The 22,354-nt window shown below is 34.4% G+C and overlaps 3 protein-coding genes and 1 pseudogene across 4 annotated transcripts; 2 read left to right on the top strand and 2 right to left on the bottom strand.

The window, feature by feature from the left end:
- Nucleotides 1-2,348: 2,348 nt before the first annotated feature.
- On the top strand, nucleotides 2,349-4,734 carry LOC103501859 (uncharacterized). The gene is made up of 3 exons (XM_051087947.1): nucleotides 2,349-2,885; nucleotides 3,988-4,105; nucleotides 4,208-4,734. The coding sequence occupies exons 1-3, from the start codon at nucleotides 2,395-2,397 to the stop codon at nucleotides 4,430-4,432; spliced, it is 834 nt and encodes a 277-aa protein (XP_050943904.1). The 5' UTR covers nucleotides 2,349-2,394; the 3' UTR covers nucleotides 4,433-4,734.
- Nucleotides 4,735-4,874: 140 nt separating this feature from the next.
- On the top strand, nucleotides 4,875-9,936 carry LOC103501831 (uncharacterized). Of its 2 annotated transcripts, none has more exons than XM_008465544.3 (7): nucleotides 4,875-6,511; nucleotides 7,506-7,745; nucleotides 8,458-8,547; nucleotides 8,918-9,034; nucleotides 9,164-9,288; nucleotides 9,363-9,492; nucleotides 9,664-9,936. In XM_008465544.3, exons 1-7 carry the CDS (start codon nucleotides 5,951-5,953, stop codon nucleotides 9,787-9,789), a joined length of 1,389 nt encoding a protein of 462 aa, XP_008463766.2. In that variant the 5' UTR covers nucleotides 4,875-5,950; the 3' UTR covers nucleotides 9,790-9,936. The 2 variants fall into 2 exon arrangements, with proteins under 2 accessions (XP_008463766.2, XP_008463765.2); XM_008465543.3 differs by having other exon boundaries at nucleotides 4,937-6,511; nucleotides 8,885-9,034.
- Nucleotides 9,937-10,184: 248 nt separating this feature from the next.
- On the bottom strand, nucleotides 10,185-13,019 carry LOC107992027 (probable LRR receptor-like serine/threonine-protein kinase At1g53430; annotated as a pseudogene).
- A 7,794-nt stretch (nucleotides 13,020-20,813) lies between these two features.
- On the bottom strand, nucleotides 20,814-21,679 carry LOC127150296 (extensin-like). Its single transcript, XM_051087706.1, has 3 exons — nucleotides 21,577-21,679; nucleotides 21,399-21,460; nucleotides 20,814-21,341 (listed from the first exon to the last, which is right to left on the bottom strand). Exons 1-3 carry the CDS (start codon nucleotides 21,677-21,679, stop codon nucleotides 20,814-20,816), a joined length of 693 nt encoding a protein of 230 aa, XP_050943663.1.
- Nucleotides 21,680-22,354: the final 675 nt, after the last annotated feature.

Genomic DNA, 22,354 nt, shown 5'->3' with positions numbered 1-22,354 from the left:
TATATTGTTGTAGTTGTATTATTTGTCATATTTGCCAACTGTTTTATACTGTATTATTTATGGGAAAGAGTAATGTTCATTTATGGATTTTATGGTTAAAATTCCATAAATACATGAAATTTCTCAATTTTTAAAAGTTAATAAAATTATTTTTAAACAAAGGACATCTAACAATTTTATATTTTAGAATGAGACTGAGTAGTCTTTTCTTTAGAATTCATTAATTCTTTAGATACATGAAATTTTCCATTAAAGGCCTACGATGGAGATCAAAATATCAAAGTTTGATATTTTAATATTCTTGAGGTAAATAAAAAAATCTTTTTAAATAAAAATTAAATTTTATTTTTCTAATGGCTCTCATGCCACCCATATAATCATCAATTCAGACTTAGTTTTTTTAGTTATGAATTGATAACCATGGGACATTTAAGAAATATCAAACAAAAAAACTTTGTTTTGTGAACCTCGTTAATTTAGTTTAAAAGATAAATTTTGGTAATCATTTTAATGGCTGTTGTAGGGTGCTAATACCTTCCCTACACACAACTGACTCCCGAACCTTAAATCTGAATTTATGTAGACCAATTTTTTTTGTGGTGACCAATCACATCTTAATATGATTGGTGGCAACTCCAAACCTTTTAAATATTAAAGATTAAATGATAGGGGATGTCGGCCGCTCCGCGTCGCGATCACGTCGCGACAATTATCATTACAGTAGTCCTTACGTTGAGAAAGTTCAATATCTAGGCATTAGGAATAAGTAGAGGTTAATGTGATTAATGTCCTGTATAATGTGTAGTAAGGTGTTAAGATGTTTCTAAAAATAAGAAAACTTTTATTGTATGCAATTCTATTCCCCAAAACGTATTTATAAATTCTTGTTACTCACTAAACTATTGGCCTATGTTTTAAGTTTTCCCTCCCCAGGTTAAGCAAAGAAGTGCCATCAGGCGAGACGTGATGAGGTGACCACTAAGTACTTGATGTGTCGTGTAGTAGTAGTTAGCTTAACTTTTGTAATCTTTTAAATTGTAAGATGTACGCTTGTATGTTGTAACAAGTTTTTAATAAAGGGATTCCTAAATATCATACCGTCTGTTGTCTGACGACATAGTAGAAGCTTTTACTAGCATGATCACGTCTAGGGTTCAAGTTAAGTTTAAAGAAGTACCTAGATACATTTTGACGTTTCACCTCGAAACGTCAGTTTGTCCACACTCGATGCATAGAGGGCATGTTTTGGATGGGCACGTGGCAGTAGCACATTACAATTATGTGAAGACTTTGCAACCTCTATAATTGAATTTCCATTCCCAAAAGCATTTTGAATTATGTTATTATGTTGAAATGTTTGGATATTGAGCTATTCTAGGAACCTAAATTGGTGTAATATTATCCATCTCTCCATCAACAAACAAATATATGCGACTCAATACCTCTGACAAAAAACGTTTCAACTCCAAATCTCAAGATTTGTCTTAGCAATATTAGAAAATTTTCAACTCTATGATTGGAACTAAGCTATACATAGTGATCTATACATCCAAATTATTTTCACGCACATGATGATAAAGAAAAATATTGAAACAAAACAAAAAAAAAAAAAAAAAGTGGATTATGGAAAAGAATCGTAAAAAACAAAGTCTAACTTCTTGAACATTCACTCACAAACACGTGGTTAAAATCTCACTTAATTTATATTAAAATAATTGAATTTATTTAGTAAAAAAATTTAAAAATAAAGTTGTATTTTATGTTTTCAAATATATGTTTGATGACAGATTTAGAAAACAAATTCTAATTTAAAAGATGTTTAAATGTGTAAGTAAAAGTTCAATCTCTTCAATTGGATTAAATTTCATATATCGTAAAAAATATTAGTAAATATATAATTCATACAAACAAGATTTTTTTTTTCTATAAATTTATCGAACCAAATAACTAAATTATAGGATTGATTAAATTTTACGATCTTAAAATTATAGGACCAAAATTTATAATTTAATCTCAGATATTTATATAATTATTGTTTTGTAAGATTTTATAATATATAATCCGTCATACAATACATATTATATTTAAAAAATAAGTTTGTGTGTTATAAAATAATATATTATATTATTAAATATATTTAATATAGTCATGTATTTACAAAATATGTGTAGAATAAAAACGTAAAAAAAGTATAATTTTTATAATTTACACCCTTTGATCACAAAATTCAAAATAGGCTTAACAAACTGAGTTAAAATTACAATTGACTGTCAAAAGGCATATGGGCTCGGCGCTTAGCTCAGTTAATCTTACCCAATCTGATTCTCTATAAAAGGCTTCAGTTTCAATAGCGTTAAACCCAAAACCCTCGTCTTCACAAACTTCTACCCGTCTATGTCTCGCTTCAGACCTCTTCACTCTCAAATCCTACTCTTCAATTCACAATCCACTATTTCCCTTCAATTTCACCTTCTTCCTTCTACTTCTCGATCTTTCTCGCTGAAAATCGGGGAGGGGATTGAACCAGAAATTGTCCCCGCTAAGACGAATACACCGCCGGCGTTTCTGTCTAGGGAAGCCGCGAATTCGAACGGAAGTGTAAAATCTCTAGAAGGAAAAGGTGGGAATGAAGAGACTGTGCTGAAAGGAAAAGTGGGTTCGGAAGGAAACAAGAAATTAGCGAGGGAGGATGCTTTGCTCCGCAAAGAGCTCTCTCCGGATATGGAGATGTTTGCGAGACATTTGTACAGGGAAGGATATTTTAACTATGCTAATTTCTTGCCCGTTAACAAATTTGTTCTTAGTTACTTTGAGTGTCGTCGTGGACGGAATTTTATCAAGTCTACAGCTCAGCGGTTTGGCAGAGACAATCAAGAAATTGCAAAGTAAGAAGAGTTTTGATTTTTGCTTTTTTAATGTGGTATCTCTGTTGTGTTTTCGTTTTTGTGTAATGTTTTGAGAATTGGTGTGAGATCATCATATATCTGATGAAGTGGATAGCTTTAATCTTTTGCTAATGACAATTTCATTTATAGAGTATGAAGTGCTGTGAAATTTGGATATATTGTGTGTGGAAGAATGAAACAAGGAAAAATTTTGTTTTTCTTTTGAATCAGTTTCATGATTTGGCTTGTGTATTGACATTGGGAAACTATACTTAATTCTAGTTTTGAGGTTTTTCAAAACATACTCTGTGCATCTTGCGGTGGTAATTAAGACAGAGAAGAAATTGAGGTCATTTCATATTGGGGGTTGATTACTCTAACTAACTACATTTAGTATCCTAAATGTAAAAATGATAGTTTGAATCATTTTTAGATGCATTCATTTTTTGGATAGGAGTTTCTTTTTCGAAGCATTAGTTTCATATTACGAGTATGAAAGCTATGAAAATATATTTCTTCTTCACTTTTGAAAGGACTATGGTCAAACTTGGAAGTTTGATTTTCCATAACTCAAATATTAGAATATCCGCTGCTATTATTGTTCCCTAACAAGTTGTTTTTGCTTTGTTCGATTGGTTCATCTTTCAAAAGTTACTGTACAAGTCGGTTCTATGTTGATATTCAACTTAGTGAGCAATTTTAATGGTTCGATCTCCCACCCCTATCATTGTTGAACTAAAAATGATACCCATTTACCAACCCATATTGTTTAATTAGTTTTGGCATCAGTAACCTTGACTAAATAGTTATCCATCTAAGACATAACTGACCTAAACCGACCTATCTTGGTTTTTCTTTCCTAGCTAATCTCTCTGCTTGATAATTGCTTGAATCCTTATGGTTCAAGACATTAATGTGTCAGATTATTAAGTGTACCGTACATAAAAGTGTAATATTCCTAATAAGTTACAAAATCTAACAATCTGATTTCAAAGGAAATAATTTTTTGTATTTCATCTTTCTGGTTATGGCAGTTGTGTTTCTTTATGAAGACATCCCCCAATTGTTTCTCGTCTTGAATTCTGAGTCTTGGGATTTTCAGATGGTTGTCTGGCAGTGACTTAAGAAAGGTTGCCCTCTTTGGATGCCCATCTACTGCAAGAAAAGATGTTTTTGCGGCTAAAAGATTGCGAAAATTCTTTAGAATCCAAGAAGACACAGTAAGAAAAACCTCAGTAAATATTACCTTATTCCTTCCCTTACCAACTAAATTTTTAATAGAATTCTTTGGCTTATTTTCTTCCCCTTCCAATTATCTGCAGGTCTGTCACAAATGCATCTTGAGACGATCATGCAAGTATGTGAATCAAGGTGTTTGGAATGAGGACACCAAGAATTTGAATTTAGGGGTTGTTTTGCAAGTTATTACTCAATACGCCTTGGAAGCTATACCAGAACAACTTATAATACCTGAAGATATAAAGGCTTCCGTAAGCCGATTGCTGAAAGAGATATTGAATCTAAGTCAGACTGTGTCGAGGAACTAGTTTTCATTGCAACAATACAAGTTCTCCTTCAGCAGAAGCAAAAATCCTTCAGTCCTCAGGAAAATCTGTGTTGCTCTCCCTTGTGCTGTTGAATCGATTCATCCAACTTTGCAAGGGGAGTTTGTGAGCAGTGAAGTTAAGTTAATGCTGTTTTTTGATTGGTAATTAACATGATTTTGAGTGCCTCATCTTGTTGACATGGATAACAACTGGTTATAGAACCTGACAATTCAGGTTCAATTATTATATGCCTAAAGAAGTATCTAGTGGTTATTAAGAATTATACAAACTTTTCACATTCATTATGATATTGTACTTTGTGTTAGATGACCATCATTTTTAAGAAAGATCTAATAGAGGATGGAGATATGATTTTGGTTGGTGGTTGTAGTAGTGTTCGCTAATGACAATTCGCAAGTGGCACCATAATCATTTTTATATCTAAAAGGTGACTACCGACTTCTTACCAGATGTACCCATTTTGTAAAATGGGAGAAGGTATGGGATAGAAAAATTTTCCACAACTTAAAAAGTTTGGGGATGGGATGGGAAAGCAATCCCTTTTCCCCGTTTATATTCTGTGAAGCGTTGTCACAGTTTTCTATCTCAATCCTCTGCAAGATGGGTGTTGGAAGAGAGCATAATCTCTTTTCTTTTTCTTTCTTTCTTTCTTTCTTTTTTTTTTTCTTTTTCTTTTATGAGGATGTTTTAAGCATGTAGGTGAGGAGGATTCAGAGTGGAGAATTAATACTTAATTCAAAATCTTCTTACAACATAATTTATTTATTTTAAAAAAAGATTTGATGGGGAATAATAACTTGTGGAGAATATATATCTTAGACATGAATTGTGGCACGTGCGAGCTTAGCAAAGTATTGAGAAGATATATATTAAAGATTAGACGAAGAGTCGAGTGGCTGTGACAAACTTAACGTCCGCGGCACGTGATTCTATCATTCCTTCATTAATGAAAAACAAAAAAAGGAAAAAAAGATCCCGACAGTGTTTAGAATTAGCCACAGCTTCAATGGCTGACGTACGTCTTGATAAATTATTACATAGTAACTCACTCACCCCTCTTCAACCGCGTTGGCAAATTCGCGTTCAGAAGCAACTATAACAATCCATTCCCCTTTCAGAATCCTCTCTTCTTCTTCTTTTTCATCTTTTACTTCAATCCCCTTTGTGTTTCAATCTGAAATATCATTTCTTTTTCTACCAACCCACTTCCTTCATCCATAGAAACCTAATTCCATCCTTAAATTTGTTTTACAATTGAGTTCTGATTCTTCTGCGTAAGTCTTTCGATCTCGATTACCCTTGTTTCAATTTGGGTTCTTTTGAATCTTATTGCTTGTTGTGGAACTGGTGATGAAAGATTTCTACTCGCTTTTGTGATTCTGTTTGTGCCCTAGCTAAACTGCTGCTTCTTCTATTTCTTGTGCTGTTATTTTTTATTGTATGAAGAGGTTTTGGGTGTGAGGTAAAAGGTAGAAGGTTTGGATTTTTTGTTAACTAATGTCCGTAGAAAGATCTTTTGAAGCGTGGGAGGAGGTGCAGAGGCATGGTCAGGATTTGGCGGATCGTCTTGCTCAGGGTTTTACGGGATTGATTCATTCTCATATATCCTCGCCTTCTTTTTCTTGGCCCAATCCTCCTAATTCTAAGCTTTTTGATCTTGAATTTCCGGGCCAGAGTTTTGGTATCAAGGATTATGGGTTGACTGCTCATAATTCTGGAATTAATGGGGTTACATCAATTTTTGATATTGGGAACCGGATTGGACAAGCTGGGGCTGATTTTGGTGCCTGTTTGAATGGTATGGTACAGCAGTTTTTCAGACAGTTGCCAGTGCCGTTTCGGCAAGAGGAGAATGTGATAGCATCGATTAGGATGGATATGGATAAGAGTTGGCAGAGGGATGATACGGGAGTTGCTGTTCAAGGGAACCGCGGAACGTTATCGGAGTGCTTGCGTAATTCTGAACTTGCTGATAAAGTTGGTGTTTCAGATGGGGCGGTTGATGATGAAGCTTCTGGCTTTGATTTAAAGACTATAGGTCATCTGGGTAGGGCTCAGGTATAGCAGTGTGATTAATGTTTTTCTTATTTCCAAATCGTACACATGATATTGCTACTACAGTAGATAATTGAATTTCTAGTGATTGTCTTGAGTGTTGTATTTTGACTAGCACAGATATGAATTACTCTTTATTACCTGGAGATCTGTTTAATGTACTGATTTTGGTCTACATGTGTAGTTTATGAATGACTCATCACAAAAGATATAGATTTCTTAGAACAAAAATTTGCCCCCAAAAATTTATCAGGAGTTCATTTGCCGAATAGCTTCTTTAAATAGTTGTTAACACACTTCCATCAAGTAGCTTTCTCAGCCACAAACTTATTGCATTTACGTTCACATTCAAAACCTCTACTTATAGAAAGACAAATAATAATTAATATCATGGGGAAACTATTGCCCGTAGAGGAAACTATTGCCCGTAGAGGAAACTATTAGGACTGGGTATTACTCATTCAAAAAGGTGAGGCGTGTTTGAGGAATCGTTTCAAAATAATCAGCTGTTATTACCTGTCGATAATAGCTCATATAGTTGGCATACTGTTGTGTCATGTGAGTCCATCAATCTTGTGGAGACTATGAAAAGTTGGTACACCTTTTTGTCTGTAGTAGTTCTGTCAATCCTGGTTCATCTTCATTAGTTCTCATTTTAGTTTAGGGAACTCCTAACCCTGCATTTTTTAACGTTATATTGTCTTTATGTTCTACATTTCTAGCTATTCTAGTGGATATCCTCTAGCAAATATTGTATTCAAATCATTGTCCTTGTCAGTAGTATTTTTTATCTCTTCCAAACCCTACAATTCCATGACATTTATTTTTTGTTTTTATTTCTATCTGTAGTGAGGGGTTTGATGGTGTTAAATAAATCATAGTTGTGTGGGTTAAGGATTTCTTTTTGGAGTATCCATTTGGGTTTTATTTTTATTTATTTATTTATTTTTAAATTTCTTCTGTTTTTTCTTTAACCTTTTTTATTCTTTGGGTGTAGGGCACGATCAACATTTCTTCAACCTATGATAGCAGATCACGAGATGTGGAAAGTTCATTAGTTGCTAGAGGAGATTTATGGAGAGTAGAGGCATCGCATGGCAGAACCGCAGCTGGAAATGACAATTCATCTTTATTTCTACTGCAGCTTGGGCCAGTACTCTTTGTTCGTGACTCAACACTTCTTTTGCCTGTCCACCTATCAAAGCAACACTTGCTTTGGTACGGTTATGATAGGAAGGTAATACCTACTTTACTGGCTAATGGCATCAAATTATACCTCGTGCTAGATTTTGGACCTTGAAGTCATGAGAGAATTAATGTGCAGCTGCAGAAGTATGTTTTATTTTTCTCAATTAAACAAACAGTAGAGTTTGGTTGTTGCTGCTAGGAGATATTAGGCTTTAGTAACCTTTCAAGAAGCATTTATTCCCTGCGGAGAAACCTTGTTTGTTGGAGGTCTCTTCAAGGAGTTATCGGCATTGCAACTAGCAGCTATTTGATTGTCATTATTTCATTGACTTTTAAACATCAATTTTATTTTGGATGCCTGAAAATTTTCTTTTCTTTAAAAGTATTTCGAAAGCATGTCTACCACCAATTTTTAGTTATCTGCATTTTAAGGTATACAGATACTCATAATCTGGGATAGCTCTCTCCTGTCTTAAGATGATTTCTGCAGTTTTAGGTTACTTGATGTGAGCGTCAAACTTTTGATCTTTTATTACAGTCTATGCAGAGTCAGATCTGAACCCCGTATAGTATATATTTTAACTTCGCAATTGGTGTCTTCGATGCAATCTATATGATACAAAACTTTGGACTTTCATTGCCAATTGTTTATGCTCGTAGATTACGTCTTTCTAGTGTGATGAAACACATATTAAACTGCCATTTTCATACGAGCTCTACTTTATTCCAACTTCTAATGTTATTATTTCATGAATCATCAGAATGGAATGCATTCTCTATGTCCAGCAGTCTGGTCAAAGCATAGAAGGTGGCTGTTTATGTCAATGCTTTGTCTCAATCCCCCAGCTTGTGTAAGTTGATAAAACCGTAGCATAATTGTGATGAATGTAATTTGGCTTTAAACATGGCATAAAGGATATTACTGTCTTGTAGCTCTATATGTTCTTGCTTTTGAGGTCAGAGTTTCAAATATTTATAAAGCCATATTTTCAAATGACCTCTCGATAGCTTTCATGGGGTTAAGTGTGTTTGGTTTTAGTTTTTTGTTCATGTTCCTTAGAAGGAAGCAAATTCTGCCAGGCTAGTGACAATTATTTGAACATAAGTTAGAACCATTTCTCGTTTATTATACCCTTTGTATCAGTCTAGTAACACCACCTCTCCCCTCCCTCCCTCCAACCCTCCCAGTCCTTTGTTGATTTACAGTTCCCCAATGGGCAGTTGACTTACGTGTCGGGTGAAGGTTTAACTACAACAGCATTTATGCCCTTTTGTGGAGGCCTCCTTCAAGCTCAAGGTCAGTGTCCAGGAGAAATGAGATTCAGCTTCTCATGCAAGGTGAGTTCCTTTTCTTTTAAGAAAGAAAGAAAAAGTTGTTTCTCCTTTTCAAGATCAATGTCCGAAAGAACTTGTATGGACCTTATCAGGTAAAGTTGACACCTTGTTTGTGCTGGTTGATTTTTTTAGAATAAGTGGGGAACCCGAATAACACCAATAGTGCAATTGCCTGACAAATCATTTACTTTGGACCTTGCTCAATCATTAGCTTGGAAGAGATCAGGTCTTTTGGTGAAGCCAACTCTTCAGTGCAGGTTAGTTGTATACATGTTTATTTATCAAGTGATATGTGGTGATTTTGTCTAAAGTTCGATTTTAAAATGATCAGTTTGAGTCCAACTTTTGGCGGAAGCAATCCTGGGTTTCGTGCTGAAATTGTTCATTCAGTGAAGAAACATCTAAATCTCATGTGCGGTTGTTCTTTCATTGCTCACCCTTCTGCATTTGCTTCAATTTCTGTAAGTGTTGAAGAACTCCCTTTTGTGTCTACATTTCTAATGTAAAGCTTTTCTGTAGCAACTTGTACCATTCATCAACACTCTTTCTTTGTGTACCATATTTGTCTTCGATTATACTTCACTGTTGGCCAATTTATTTTTCTTCTATCTGATTTCTTTCTCAACATCCAGATTGGCAGGTCAAAGTGGAACGGAAACGTCGGGAATTCAGGGGTAGTTGTAAGAGTTGATACTCCACTCTCAAATATTCGTAGAACGTCCTTCTCTGTTCAGATAAATACTGGGATTGAGTGTTAGATCTTAAGAAACATGAGTTTTTGATAGTTTACAAGTGTATATATAGTCTCAAAACTGTTGTCTGTTACCTACTCGATGGATGAATATATATCAACTATTGATTGAAGCCATCGTTTGTAAATTTATGACAGTTCCTTTTCTTCTTTCTCCTCTACTCTTAAACCACTTTCAGCTTCTATTTCATTGGTTATAAGAAACAAAACAAGTTATAAATTATTTCAAAAGGATATATAATGTGTGAAAATGATATTACATAATAAAAGGTTTTCAAAAGAACTAATAATATTAATATGGAAATGTTGAATTATACACTCCAATCCATAAGGTTTATTGGAAGTACAAACACACTTAAAATAAACCCTTGACAAAAGTATATCAATGGAAGTTTAATCACATATGTCATTTGGAGTTCATTTGAATGAATCTGAAAAGAGGCTTATTGTTGTTGAATACTCTTGAGCATCGTCTTTGTTTTGAGTAGAAGAAGATGAGTCAATACCTTGCAATTGCGACAAGGTTGAAATGCTTGTCATGCTATCTCGTGACAACTTCTTATCAAAAGCTTTGAACCTTGCATCTCGTTCAGCCGTGTTGCTCTTGATGTTTGATACTTCAGCCATAGTTTTACCTTCAAGCATGCTAACCAGACAAAGACATGGATGGTCTGAGACTTAGAGACAAGTTTGTGCATATGAGAGCGATATGGAGCATCCTCATAACCTCTTGAGTAATGAGGGCCAAGATTTGGATCAACAAGTTCAAGTAAGTTCCCTTCTTGTAGGACATAAGCCTTCAAAAGCAAGCAGAAAAATATATGTTAGACATATCAATGAAACTTTATGTTGTAAACATTAGTAGAGTGTCAATCTAAGCCATGAATTATTACCCAATCAAGAAGATAAACATACTCTTCTTTTGGTCTATAACTCGTATTACTTTTCCCACTAACAATCTCTAACAACACAACTTCAAAATTATAAGCTCATTGCGTGCTCATGAGCCATTATAACCACTAAAAGTAAACCTTATCAGAAGAGGACAAAATCGTTAAGACTTTTAAAGGCAGGTTTCAACCGTTTAACATTGAAAAGAAAACTAGAAACAGATATGATTAGAGAGATACATCGTGCCTGCAATTTTTGTGCTAACATGACCTCTTCGTGAAGCTTAGCCAATCCAAAGTCAGAGATCTTGGCATTCAAGTTTTCATCAAGTAGAACATTAGTAGCCTTTGTATCTCTATGAACAATTTTCAATCTAGATTCTTCATGAAGGTAAGCCAACCCCTTTGCTATTCCCACACATATCTTCATTCTTATTGGCCAGTCCAAATGCAAACAATGCTTCTCAAGGCCTTAAAAATCAGAAACATATTTAGATAAAACCAACAAAAACCTTATAATATATTAAGTATACATAAAGACATCGATACACTTATTAAAAAGTGCACGAGCAAGATTATTATTCTGTAGATACTCATAAATAAGCAAAATAAGAAAATTGGTTTCCTCCAATACAACAATCATAAAGCTTAACAAGGTTTGGATGTTGTAATCCAGAAGTCATCCCAACTTCTGTGATGAACTCACGATTCCCTTGTCTTGATTTAGAAGATAGTTGTTTTACAGCAATGGAAGTTCCATCTGATAGTACTCCTTTAACGATAGAGAATCTACACGAAGATTTGCATAACAATGTCATCCAGAATCACACTTCTCTAAATCTTAGAGCTAACATCCTAAAATTTGCATGGATATATTTACCTTGTAGACAGAACCAATGCTTCTCTCCCCAATTTTATTTGCAGAGTCAAAGTTGTTGGTGGCTGCTTTGATTTGTCTTAAACTGAAATAACTTGTCTATAATTTCAAGTCTCGAAGTTTTGTGTAATGAATTTGCACTTTTATTTAGTCTAAAGAAAGGGAAATAAAGCTATAAACAAAGCGGTTGTTAATGATGAAGTCCAGCAAATAGGTCCAGTGGGATAAAATAAGGTTTGAGATTGATGGCTATTTAATTAGTTCGCGACGTTTTATGTATATTATTGTTCTTTCAAATTATTGTACTCTTACCGTCGTCTTCAGTTTCCCTTCCACCTAAATAACCTTTCCGTCGAAGCACAAGAACTAGGACGACAAAGATGAAAATACCAACAACAACCCTGCCAGCAATAGCTCCAGCCGGTAGCCTTCTAGTTTGCACATTAGTTTTGACATGGAAGTCTACAACAATAGCAGAAGATAACAACCAAATGATTCAGTTTCAGATAGAAGATCACAAAAGGTGTAAAAATCTCAAAACAAACAACTAAGTCCTCGTTTGATAATAATTTGTTTTCTGCTTTAAAACCTTTGTTGAATTACTTTATTTCTACTTAGTTTTCAGCTTGGTTTTTGAAAACATCATAAAGAAACTAATATGTACACAAAGAATCTTATGGGGTGAAAAGTCGGTTTCTTTGTTTTTAGAATTTGAACTAGGAACTCAAATGTATCTTTAACAAAGCTGAAAACCATAATAGAAAAATTTTAAAAAACAAATATAGATTTCAAAAGCAGAAAAATGAAATACGAAATCGTTATTAACCATAGAAAATATATTTACTTGGTGTGACAGTGATTGCAGATATTAGAGGTCCATGCACCCCTGAGTATGGAATGTAAATTGTTCCTTTACCAGCTCAATACAAATGAATCTGAAGAGTACTACTTCCATTATTGACCATAACACAGGTACTTCTAAAGTAAACTCTTTACCAACACCTCCAGCTTCTTCTAAAGTAAACTCCTTAATCAACTTTCCCTGTGGAATTACAAACCCAAATATCATGACAATTATTCGCACTGGTACGAGATATTTTAGGTGAAAAACTGTTCGACTAGTATAGTACTCACTTGAATTGAGATATCGAAAATACGCCTCCTGAGGCTGGCATAAGTTTGGTCAGCAGTAAACAAAATTTCAGTAAAGTGAAGCTTGTCATAGTAACTTCCACTGATGAGACAAAATCCATAGTAGTTGAGAGAAAGAGGGGAAACTCTAGCAGTGGAATAAAGGGTTGGTGAAGAAGAAAAAGAGGAATTACTGGTAGATGATAGCTTGAAAGGAAGTTTATCACTCAGGAAAGAAACACCAGTTGAAGCGTAACCCCATTTCTGTGATGAGATAAAGAAACTTGCTTTGCCACCTTGAGTATCATCCCCTTCATATATACTACCATTAAACTCCATACTTCCTCCTCCACAATTAATGAACAATGAAGTAACTACAATATTTCATTACAAAGCTTGTTTAATTATCAATCAACCATTCAATAAAACTAACACATTAAAAACCCTATATATATATATGTCTATAATCTTTTGCTTACATTGAGGTTCTGTAGAGCAAGGGAGATCCTTCATTTAGCACCAACTATCACTACTTAATAAAGATACTCTTTATGTCATAGTACTTTAAATCAATCTGGTTCATTTCGTACCTTTCATAAAAATGGAAACTTATGAAACTGTAGGAATGATCAAAGGAAAGAATAAAAAAAAAAAAGAGAGAGAGAGAGAGAGAAAAGTAAATAAATAAAAATGATGTAGAAGTGCCCAAGTTTTATAAATGAATGAAAACGACTAAAGTGGACGTAGGTCATTTTTCGAGATGGAAGGGAAAAGATTCAGCTTGGACGAGGAAAAGGATCCTATAACTTCACTATGTTTCCTGATATGTTAGTTCCATCCACCCGACTTTAGCAACCATCATGTTAAATAATTTAAAAATTAGTCACAAATGTTTCATTTTATATTCATATAGGGGTATTTTTAATAATATAACAAAGCGGCAAGTTATTTGCACTCTATAGAACAATTTCAGAACGAAAAAAGCCCATAAGCCCACAATGCGAAATACAAAAAATATCCCAAGAAACGCGCGATTAATCGTCCGCACGCGCGACTAATGTTAATAAACGATTCTTAGACGACATCGTGTAGAATAATATGTTGGAATTTATGTCCTAAAACTCGTAGTTTGTAATCATATTTTATTCAATAAAGTCGTTATTGAGAAATTGAATACTATAATCTTAAATCCAATAAACTAAGAGCTTAAGGCTATTTTGAGTAAACTTGAACTTTATATAGAGACATAAACATGGATTAAGTTCGAGCAAATAGTCTAAATAGTATATAGTATATGAATAAAGATTGGGCGCTTTATTTAGAGATACTAGGGATACGGCCTGCTTTGTAGTTAATACAAACGATGTAATTCTGAATTGTTCATGTAGAGACATGAAAGTGGGGGCATCCTATGTAAAAGGTTTACATAAGACAGAACTATGAAATAGTCACTTTTACGTTATAGTGTCGTTTACTGTTTAAAACTGACTATCTTGATTATTGATGACCTAGGTAACTTAATCTTAATCCTGCGCTAACTGTGAACTCCTGTTCACACGAGATTATGCTTAGATCTGCATAGGTGAGGGCAACTCATTAGCGTTGGCCCAATAAGTCTCCCATTTTAGGAATAAGATCGAGTGGATAGTTGGGAACACAGGGTGCAAGACGAAATTCACTCATACCCGTTTTAGGGTTGTAGATAGGTTGTTCCCTTAAGAACTGAATTCAAGTCTTGAACAAAGGAGCCCCACACTCTCATTGGACCGAGAGGGATTCGATTTATAGGTTGTACTTTAAAACCAATTGTTCAATAATGGATCAGTGGGACTTAAGGAGAAAGATGTAGTCTTAGGGGTAAAACGGTGGTTTTCGACTAAGCCAAGCTTACGAACAACCTGTGAAGGATTAACTTACTGATTATGGTTATATCAAATGGACACAAATATATCTATAGTGAGGGAAATGCAACTACGGGACTTTAGCGGAATGACCCGTTAGTTAACGAATGTTGATTAGCTCGGTATAAAAGAGTTTAGCCTATTAATCTCGGATCGTTGGAGTCCATGATCTATAGGTCCATTAGGTTCCCCTACTAGCTCATATGGAATAAACTTAGAACAGTATGATGAAATGAGTTGAATTGTTTGAGATAGGAGAGGAGAGAGAAACCGACAAGTATATGTGATATAGCCGTCAAATTTAGATTACTAATAGAACTTTATGCTTAAATGGAATTTAAGTATTAAAGATATGAATGTGGATTCATACTCGGAAGTTCGAAAAAGATGGAAATAGTCAAAGTTGTAAAAAGTCAAAATGTTGACTTTTGACTTTTGAAAAGTCAAACTTTGACCGGCAAGATATTCAAATATGATTTGAATCTTGAGAAAATAAATGCGGATTCATGCTCGGAAGGTCAAAATTAGTCAAGACGGATAAAATTGTAAAAAGTCAAAATGTTGACTTTTTGGTTTGAAAAGTCAAAGTTTGAATTTGACCAAATGAAAATTTTACCCTTTGATCAAAGTTAATGGAAAAATCCAACATTTTGTTGGATAGACCCACTAACTATAGTGGGTTAGGTGTTAGCAAACTATGAAGACATTAAGCCCACTAATGGTTAGTGGGTTATGTGTTGTTGGCCTATGTGTTTGCATGCACATGCAACCTTAAATGTAAATTCTCTATAAATTGGGCTCTTAGGGCTTCAAGAAAAGTGCTTGACATTTTTTTTTCTAAAACAACATTGGGCTGTCATATTTTCTATTTGGTTTTCCAAAAATCAAATATTAAAATCCAAACCCTTATCCATATATTTTTCATCTTTTTTCTCTCTCCCGATTTCCTTCATCTAACGGGTCCCAAAACCCGATTCTGAGTCCAAAGGATAGTAGGTCAACCCTAGTGGTGGTTCAGGCATCATTTAGAGCTTCGAACGTAAGTTTTTCTAAAAAAAAAACCCTATATTTTACCTTAATTATTTCAGTTTAGGGTTTATTGTTAATTAATTGCAATTAGTGTAAAATTTCGGTCTTTCTTCTGCCCTACTCATTTAATCTCTATCATAATATACAATTGATACACGATCTTTTAAAATTATCAAATAAATAAACGATCAACAATAAACGCTAAACGATAACAAAATACTTTAATGATTATCTTTTACGATCGCGTAAATTATCTTTAACGATTATTTCATATGTGCGTCTGATCATGTTTAAAAATATAAACGATAATCATACACGATTCTGTACATTATATAAACGATAATCATATATATAAACGATAAGGTAATAAACAGTAAAAGAAGACGAAAAAGTTTAACTATACACGATCGTGTAGAGAAATTTCTACGATCGTTTATATAAGTATAAATGAACATTTACAGAAACTCCAATAACTCGTAATTACAAAAATGCCATCAAAATGAAGGGGCTATAAAAAGGTGAAAGAACTTGCTCAGACTCTTTCTTTCATCGTCTTCCTTGTCAATCGTTTATATCCTGGTAACTACTTCAACCAAACTATCGCGATAGACGATCTGACTTGCATACAAAAAAGTTTGAATCTATATCCATTTCGATCTATCTCCATCATCCACATATATCTAGCACAATCTATATCGAATACAAAGAGATCTTAATCTATATTCATTTCGATCAATCTATATCTATCGCGATCTATCCCACATACAAACATGTTTGTTTCTATACTGATTGTATATATTTCATTGAATCTAATTTATATTAGTCTTCTTTTTTACAAATAAATGGTGAGCAAGAATAAAAAAGGTCTGAATCTATATTCATTCCGATCCATCTCCATCATCCATATATATCTAGCACGATCTATGTCTCACACAAAGAGACCTTAATCTATATTCATTTCGATCAATATATATCTATCACGATCTATCCCACATACAAACATGTCTGTTTCTATACTGATTGTATATATTTCATTGAATATAATTTATATTAGTCTTCTTTTTTACAAATAGATGGTGAGCAAGAATTAATAAGCATTGTGTAGCAAATGAATAAGGTGTAAAACAAAGACAAAAGAAAGAAAAATAAAGAAAGAAAAAGGAGTAAAGGTAACAAATTAGAATGTGAATATCTATCTGTATAGCGTTGTATATTTGTGTATCTTTTTCTTTATAGCTCTCTGCATTTGTAAATTTGTTTAAACTTACCATTGTTTGAAACATACTATTTATTATGTCATTCAATAGGTGAAACACTATCCAAATGACATTATTATGGAAGATGAACAAAAAAACTTTAGAATTACTGTATACTACAACTTAGAAACATTAAATCAGATTAAGTCAAAAATAGACAAAAGAATTCTCTCACGAGTTTTGACAAACAGTCCTTTTGGCCAGTTCCTTAACATTAAAATGACCAAAATACCAACACAATTCCTGAATTTTCTATTAAGTAAACAATGCCATACAAAAAAAAACTAATGTTCTTGCTTTCAACTTCAATAGACATATAGCAGAATTTGGGTTGAAAGACTTTTGTTTTGTGACTGGACTAAAAGGTCACAAATTCCTTGAGTTTAATCTAGGAGAAAGAAAAGAAAATGATATGAAAAATGCACTTTTTCGTCATGATGACTTTATAACAAGAAGAGATATAGAAAGAACTTTCAAAGCGTTGTGCAATGAGGAAGACTCATTGAAAGAAAAACTAGTTATGAAAAGCTTGAATGTTCCACCACCATCAGCCAAACTTCAACAACAATAGAATGAGAAAGAAATTGCATATACAAAAGTCGTGGAGAAAAGTACACCACCTACTTGTAGCCTTGATCTTCTTGATGATGATGAACAAGTTAATACAATGGTGAAGTATGCAACAACATATTACCCTACGGTTAGTGCCTTATTCATTATGTACTCCCTTTGTTTATTTAATGTTTCTTAATTTACAAATAAAATAAAACACGATTATGTTGTTTCTTTTTCTTTATAGGAAACTGCTGTTTTGGAAACACAAAGTAGTTTGAAAACAATAGCAACTACAGATTTAGAAACACTCAAAACACAAATATTGCCGGAGGTTTAACTCTTTTCCAAACAATAAATATAACTCGTATAGATAAAGATAATTTATCTGTCTAGATGTGTTTTCTTCATGATGTCTCTGAACATTCTTACTTTATGTGCTTGCAGATAGATGAAGAAGACGAAAACATCAACTGGTTTATTCATTTAGGAACACAAAAAACACACGTATTGACACAGGTTTTAATTTGTTTAATATACAACTGGTTTCACGATCGTTTAAAATAATTAAACGATCGTTTAATTATAAGTTTCACATGACTGTGAGTTTAGTTTGTAATTCTTGAATTTATATATTTTTTTAATTCTTTGCTACTCAACTGGTTTCATGATCGTATATAGATATTTAAACGATCTTTATATTGCATGACTGTTTACATTTTCTTGCACAATCATTTTGACAGCACATTCTCTTTTTATATTCAGATGATTGAATTTAAAGATGGAGAAGTTGAAAATAGTAGCCAGGAAGACAGAGCAAAATGAAACCAGATTCAATTGGGAAATATTGTAATCGTTAAAGAAAAAAATAGAAAAACAAGGGGAAGAAAATACAAAAGATACAACAAAAGGAAAAAAAAAGTTGATTGAAGAAGATGAGTTTGATAATAATGAAATTGAAACTGAAGAAGAAATTGACACTGATAGCAGTCAAGAACCACAAGAAGTTTAAACAAAAGGAAACAAGAGAGAAATTAAAGAAATGCAAAAGGAAAATAATGTTAGTAAGTAAAAAAAGACAAAAGTCTCAACATAAGAAGAAAGCAGCAAGAGAAACGGAAGAAGAATGTCAACTCAAGAATACATTGATACTACTCCATCCTTCGACCTACAAATTTCTTAATATTTTAGAGATGATATATAGTGTTTGTAAAGCTTCAAACCTTTAAATTTAACTTTTGAAAATTTCTTTATTATATACTTGAGAAATCTGTATTCCATTTCACTCTTTATATCCTACACTATCTTGTAAAACGTATAAAGGGATCAATTACGTTTATTACCACGATTGTTTATATTCAACAACACCATCATTTAATTGTATAAATACATAGTCGCTTAAATAATATACTCCACGATCGCGTAAATTGTACAAATCATCGTTTATGAAAAACAATAAAGTATAATCAAGGACCCTTTAGTTACGACTGCAGTTAATAATGTTTGTAATAACAAGTGAGACATCAGAAGAGAGTAACACATGAGACTTTGTTAACCCAGTTCGACCAATATTGCCTACGTCTTGAGGAGCTGCTCACAACTCAGATGAGTAATTTTATTAATAGTCATCATAAACATCAAAACATCAATATAGCTTATGTATACTTCTCAATATTATAACTGTATGACATGTGTATTAACATCAGACTCTAGGCTCCCCCTGGAATAAGGAAGACTTCTGTCAACAGCGTCTAATGGTCAGGCTCCCCCTAAGTGTATGAGTGACTTTATTAATCAAACCATCCACAGATTCATTTTGTAAATTACTCATTCGCAGAACTCTACTTTAGGTAGTCATGTTGCTCCAGAAGTTATAAACTACCTTTTGTTTCAGCCGCAGCCGCTTCAATGATCAATCAGAAGTTATGTCTTCGTATTCAGCACCCAAAACTGTTTTTCTTTATTTTTTCGCACACATTTCAATCCTCTTCAGAGAACATATATAACCCGACTTGTATCTTCTAAAAAATAAGATCCCTAAAGAATAGGAACTTATTTTATATCTTGGAGATAGTTGGAGTGATTCCCTAAATATAGGAGAATCAAATATTCATTGATTATCTTCTATTTTAAATAAAACTTTTCTTCAAATATTAATTTTAAATATATTCTTTTAGACAAAGAACACTTCAACAAACTCCCCCTTTTGTCTAAAAGAATTTCTTTTCTGGTTCAACAGTAGTAGTACCACAAAGTCACTTCAATCAACCACAGGCTTCAGTTCTTAGTGAGACAGAAGACATTTCATTCAGGAGTCAAAAGAAATTATCACACTACATCTGTCACAAAACAAGAACTACAATCATCAAAAGAATAGAGCCAGAACAACATTAACCTTCTGTTAAAGAAAACATTAAAAAAATCTCACAACTTCAGTCTCAAAACTTCATAACCCACAAAACATCTTCACTTCATTTCAACGCCACATCTCCACATCTCCACATCTCCACATCTCCACTCCCCCTTTGAACCGGAAAAGACATTAACCGGATGATGGTTGCTGTCAACTAGTGGATGGTGCCAAAGACTTTAAATGTCAAAGAAGAGCATCAACTTCTAATCGATGTTCAGTTAACAAAGTGATGGAGGTAGTCAGTGCACGAGATTCAGCAGTCAAGGAATTTACAATGCGGGCAGCCAACTCCCGATCCACATAAAAGCCTTCAGCAGACTCATCCCAGTCAGTAGTATCAAAAATACGTGGGCCTCGAGTCGGATGCACATCATGGTCAATATCAGGCACATGACTGCCTTGAAAGAGTCTGTAGCTAAGAGCAATTGTCTTAGGTTCAGGTTCAGGAGCATCAGTTGCAGTAAGCACCGCTCCATTTAGGTGAAGTAGCAGACTGGAGAACAACTGCAGAAGAGCAAATGTACCTAAGGCAGCAAATATGCTTGAGGCATGTGAGGAAGGGAACCAATTGGCAATACCAATCTTGTGCAGAATAACATACTTGACACTGAGAGCAGCCGCAGGAATTCCATTCACAGGCCATGTGGACAAGGTCCCTCTAGATAAGACAGTAGCTAGAACCTCAGTAGTAGGACATGATGGAGAGCAATCAATATCAACAGTATTTCCAAGAAAACCATTTATCACAGCAGGTGAAATCACAAATTTGAACCCTCTAATGTGCACCGTCTGAAATCAGCACTACTCGGATCATTAAACTCATCAGGCAGATTGACGATAAATTCTCTAATCAACTGGGGATAAAAAGAACCAACATTCGAGATAGTTTTTTCCAAACTAGCCTTATGGATAAGGTCCATGATACTCATGTAGGATTGGTGTTTGTGAAATATATTTACCTCATCGGCAATTCTCCTCTACATCAAAAACTTCCAGTGTTGAACGCTTTCCTCGTGGTGAAAAAAAATCCATCAATGGGAACAGATGGAACATTTGTAGGAATTTTCTTTCTGCCTGATTTTGTGGTAACATTTCTCCTAGCCTGTTGAGGTTTTCTTTTTGGGGGTTTAGAACCTTTAGGAGATTCTGTCCTTCCTTCAGAAGATGGTGCAATGGGATTATCAGTAGGAGGAGGAATGTCTTCAGGAGGCATGTCAGCCTGGTTAAAAGAAGCACACTGATCATCATTTTGAGAACCATCGGTCTGTTCCTCACATGCAGCAGTAGCGATTCCAGGAATGTGTGCAGGCACCGCATCCGGTTGTGAAGTAGGTAGTTTTGATTGAGGAGGGTGAACAGAGGGAGAATGACCTAAAGATATAGCTGGTGAGCGTCGAGGGCTTCCTGGAGTTGGAATGAATACCCCTTCGGTTGATGAGCTCTCTTGAGAGTGAATGAAACCCGAGGGATCAGAAGGGAGCCTCTCGGTTATAACTGTCTCTGAGGGTTTCTTTAACAATCAGATTAATGGAAAATCATCCTGATCATCTGAATCAATATCCGATACAGTAGCCTCAGAAGCTCGTTGTGCATGCACAGCAGGAGAAACAGGAGCAACAGACTCACCGACTTCAGACACCTCCTCAGAATGTAAAGACTCCTGCAACTACTGGAGGCCTCTCCCTACACTTTCTCAGATGGAAGCCGATAAGGTCTTTAGGGAGGAGTGCTTTTGAATCAGCGACCTCTGACATTTGCATGTTGTACTGGAAGAGGCGAAGAGGTGATGACATTAGATGCATCTTCAGACTGCTTAGGCACATAAGACCCCTTGCGAGTATTCACCATGACGAATAAGATTCAATTAACCGATGAGAAATTTCAACTGATGTATTAACTCCAGAATGTGTAACGACTTAAGATGATCTTAGTTTAAATAGCCAAAATAAAATTCAAATAATTAGAAATTAAACATCCATCATCTATCGAAGAGACCTCCATTTACTCCGAAAACGGCGCTGACAACTCTAAAGATTTGAAACGTGGAGACACGCACCGTCTTTATAGCTAATCACGAAGTTAAGTGTGACACACTCCTAAACCAGAACGTAAGTATTCGAATGAGCTAGCATCCAGGGGTTTAGTGAACATATCAGCTAATTGTAAATTTGAACGAATATGATCAAGCTTGATTACTTTGTCTTCAACTGGTTCTCGAATAAAGTGGTGTCTTATATCAATATGCTTAGTTCGACTATGTTGAACGAGATTCTTAGATATATCAATTGCACTCATATTGTCACAATACAACGTCATAGTGTCCTGATCAAAGCCATATTCATGCAACACATTTTTCATCCAAATCAATTGTGTACAACCACTACCTGCAGCTATATATTCAGCTTCAACTGTAGATAAAGAAACACAGTTTTGCTTCTTACTTAACCAAGAGATTAAATTGTTTCCCAAAAAGAAGCAACCTCCAGACGTACTTTTACGATCATCAGCTGAATCTGCCCAGTC

Source organism: Cucumis melo, chromosome 7, assembly GCF_025177605.1.
Source record: "Cucumis melo cultivar AY chromosome 7, USDA_Cmelo_AY_1.0, whole genome shotgun sequence".
Lineage (NCBI taxonomy): Eukaryota > Viridiplantae > Streptophyta > Magnoliopsida > Cucurbitales > Cucurbitaceae > Cucumis > Cucumis melo.
The sequence above is the reverse complement of the archived record's forward strand: the minus strand, read 5'-3'. Positions and strand labels throughout refer to the sequence as shown.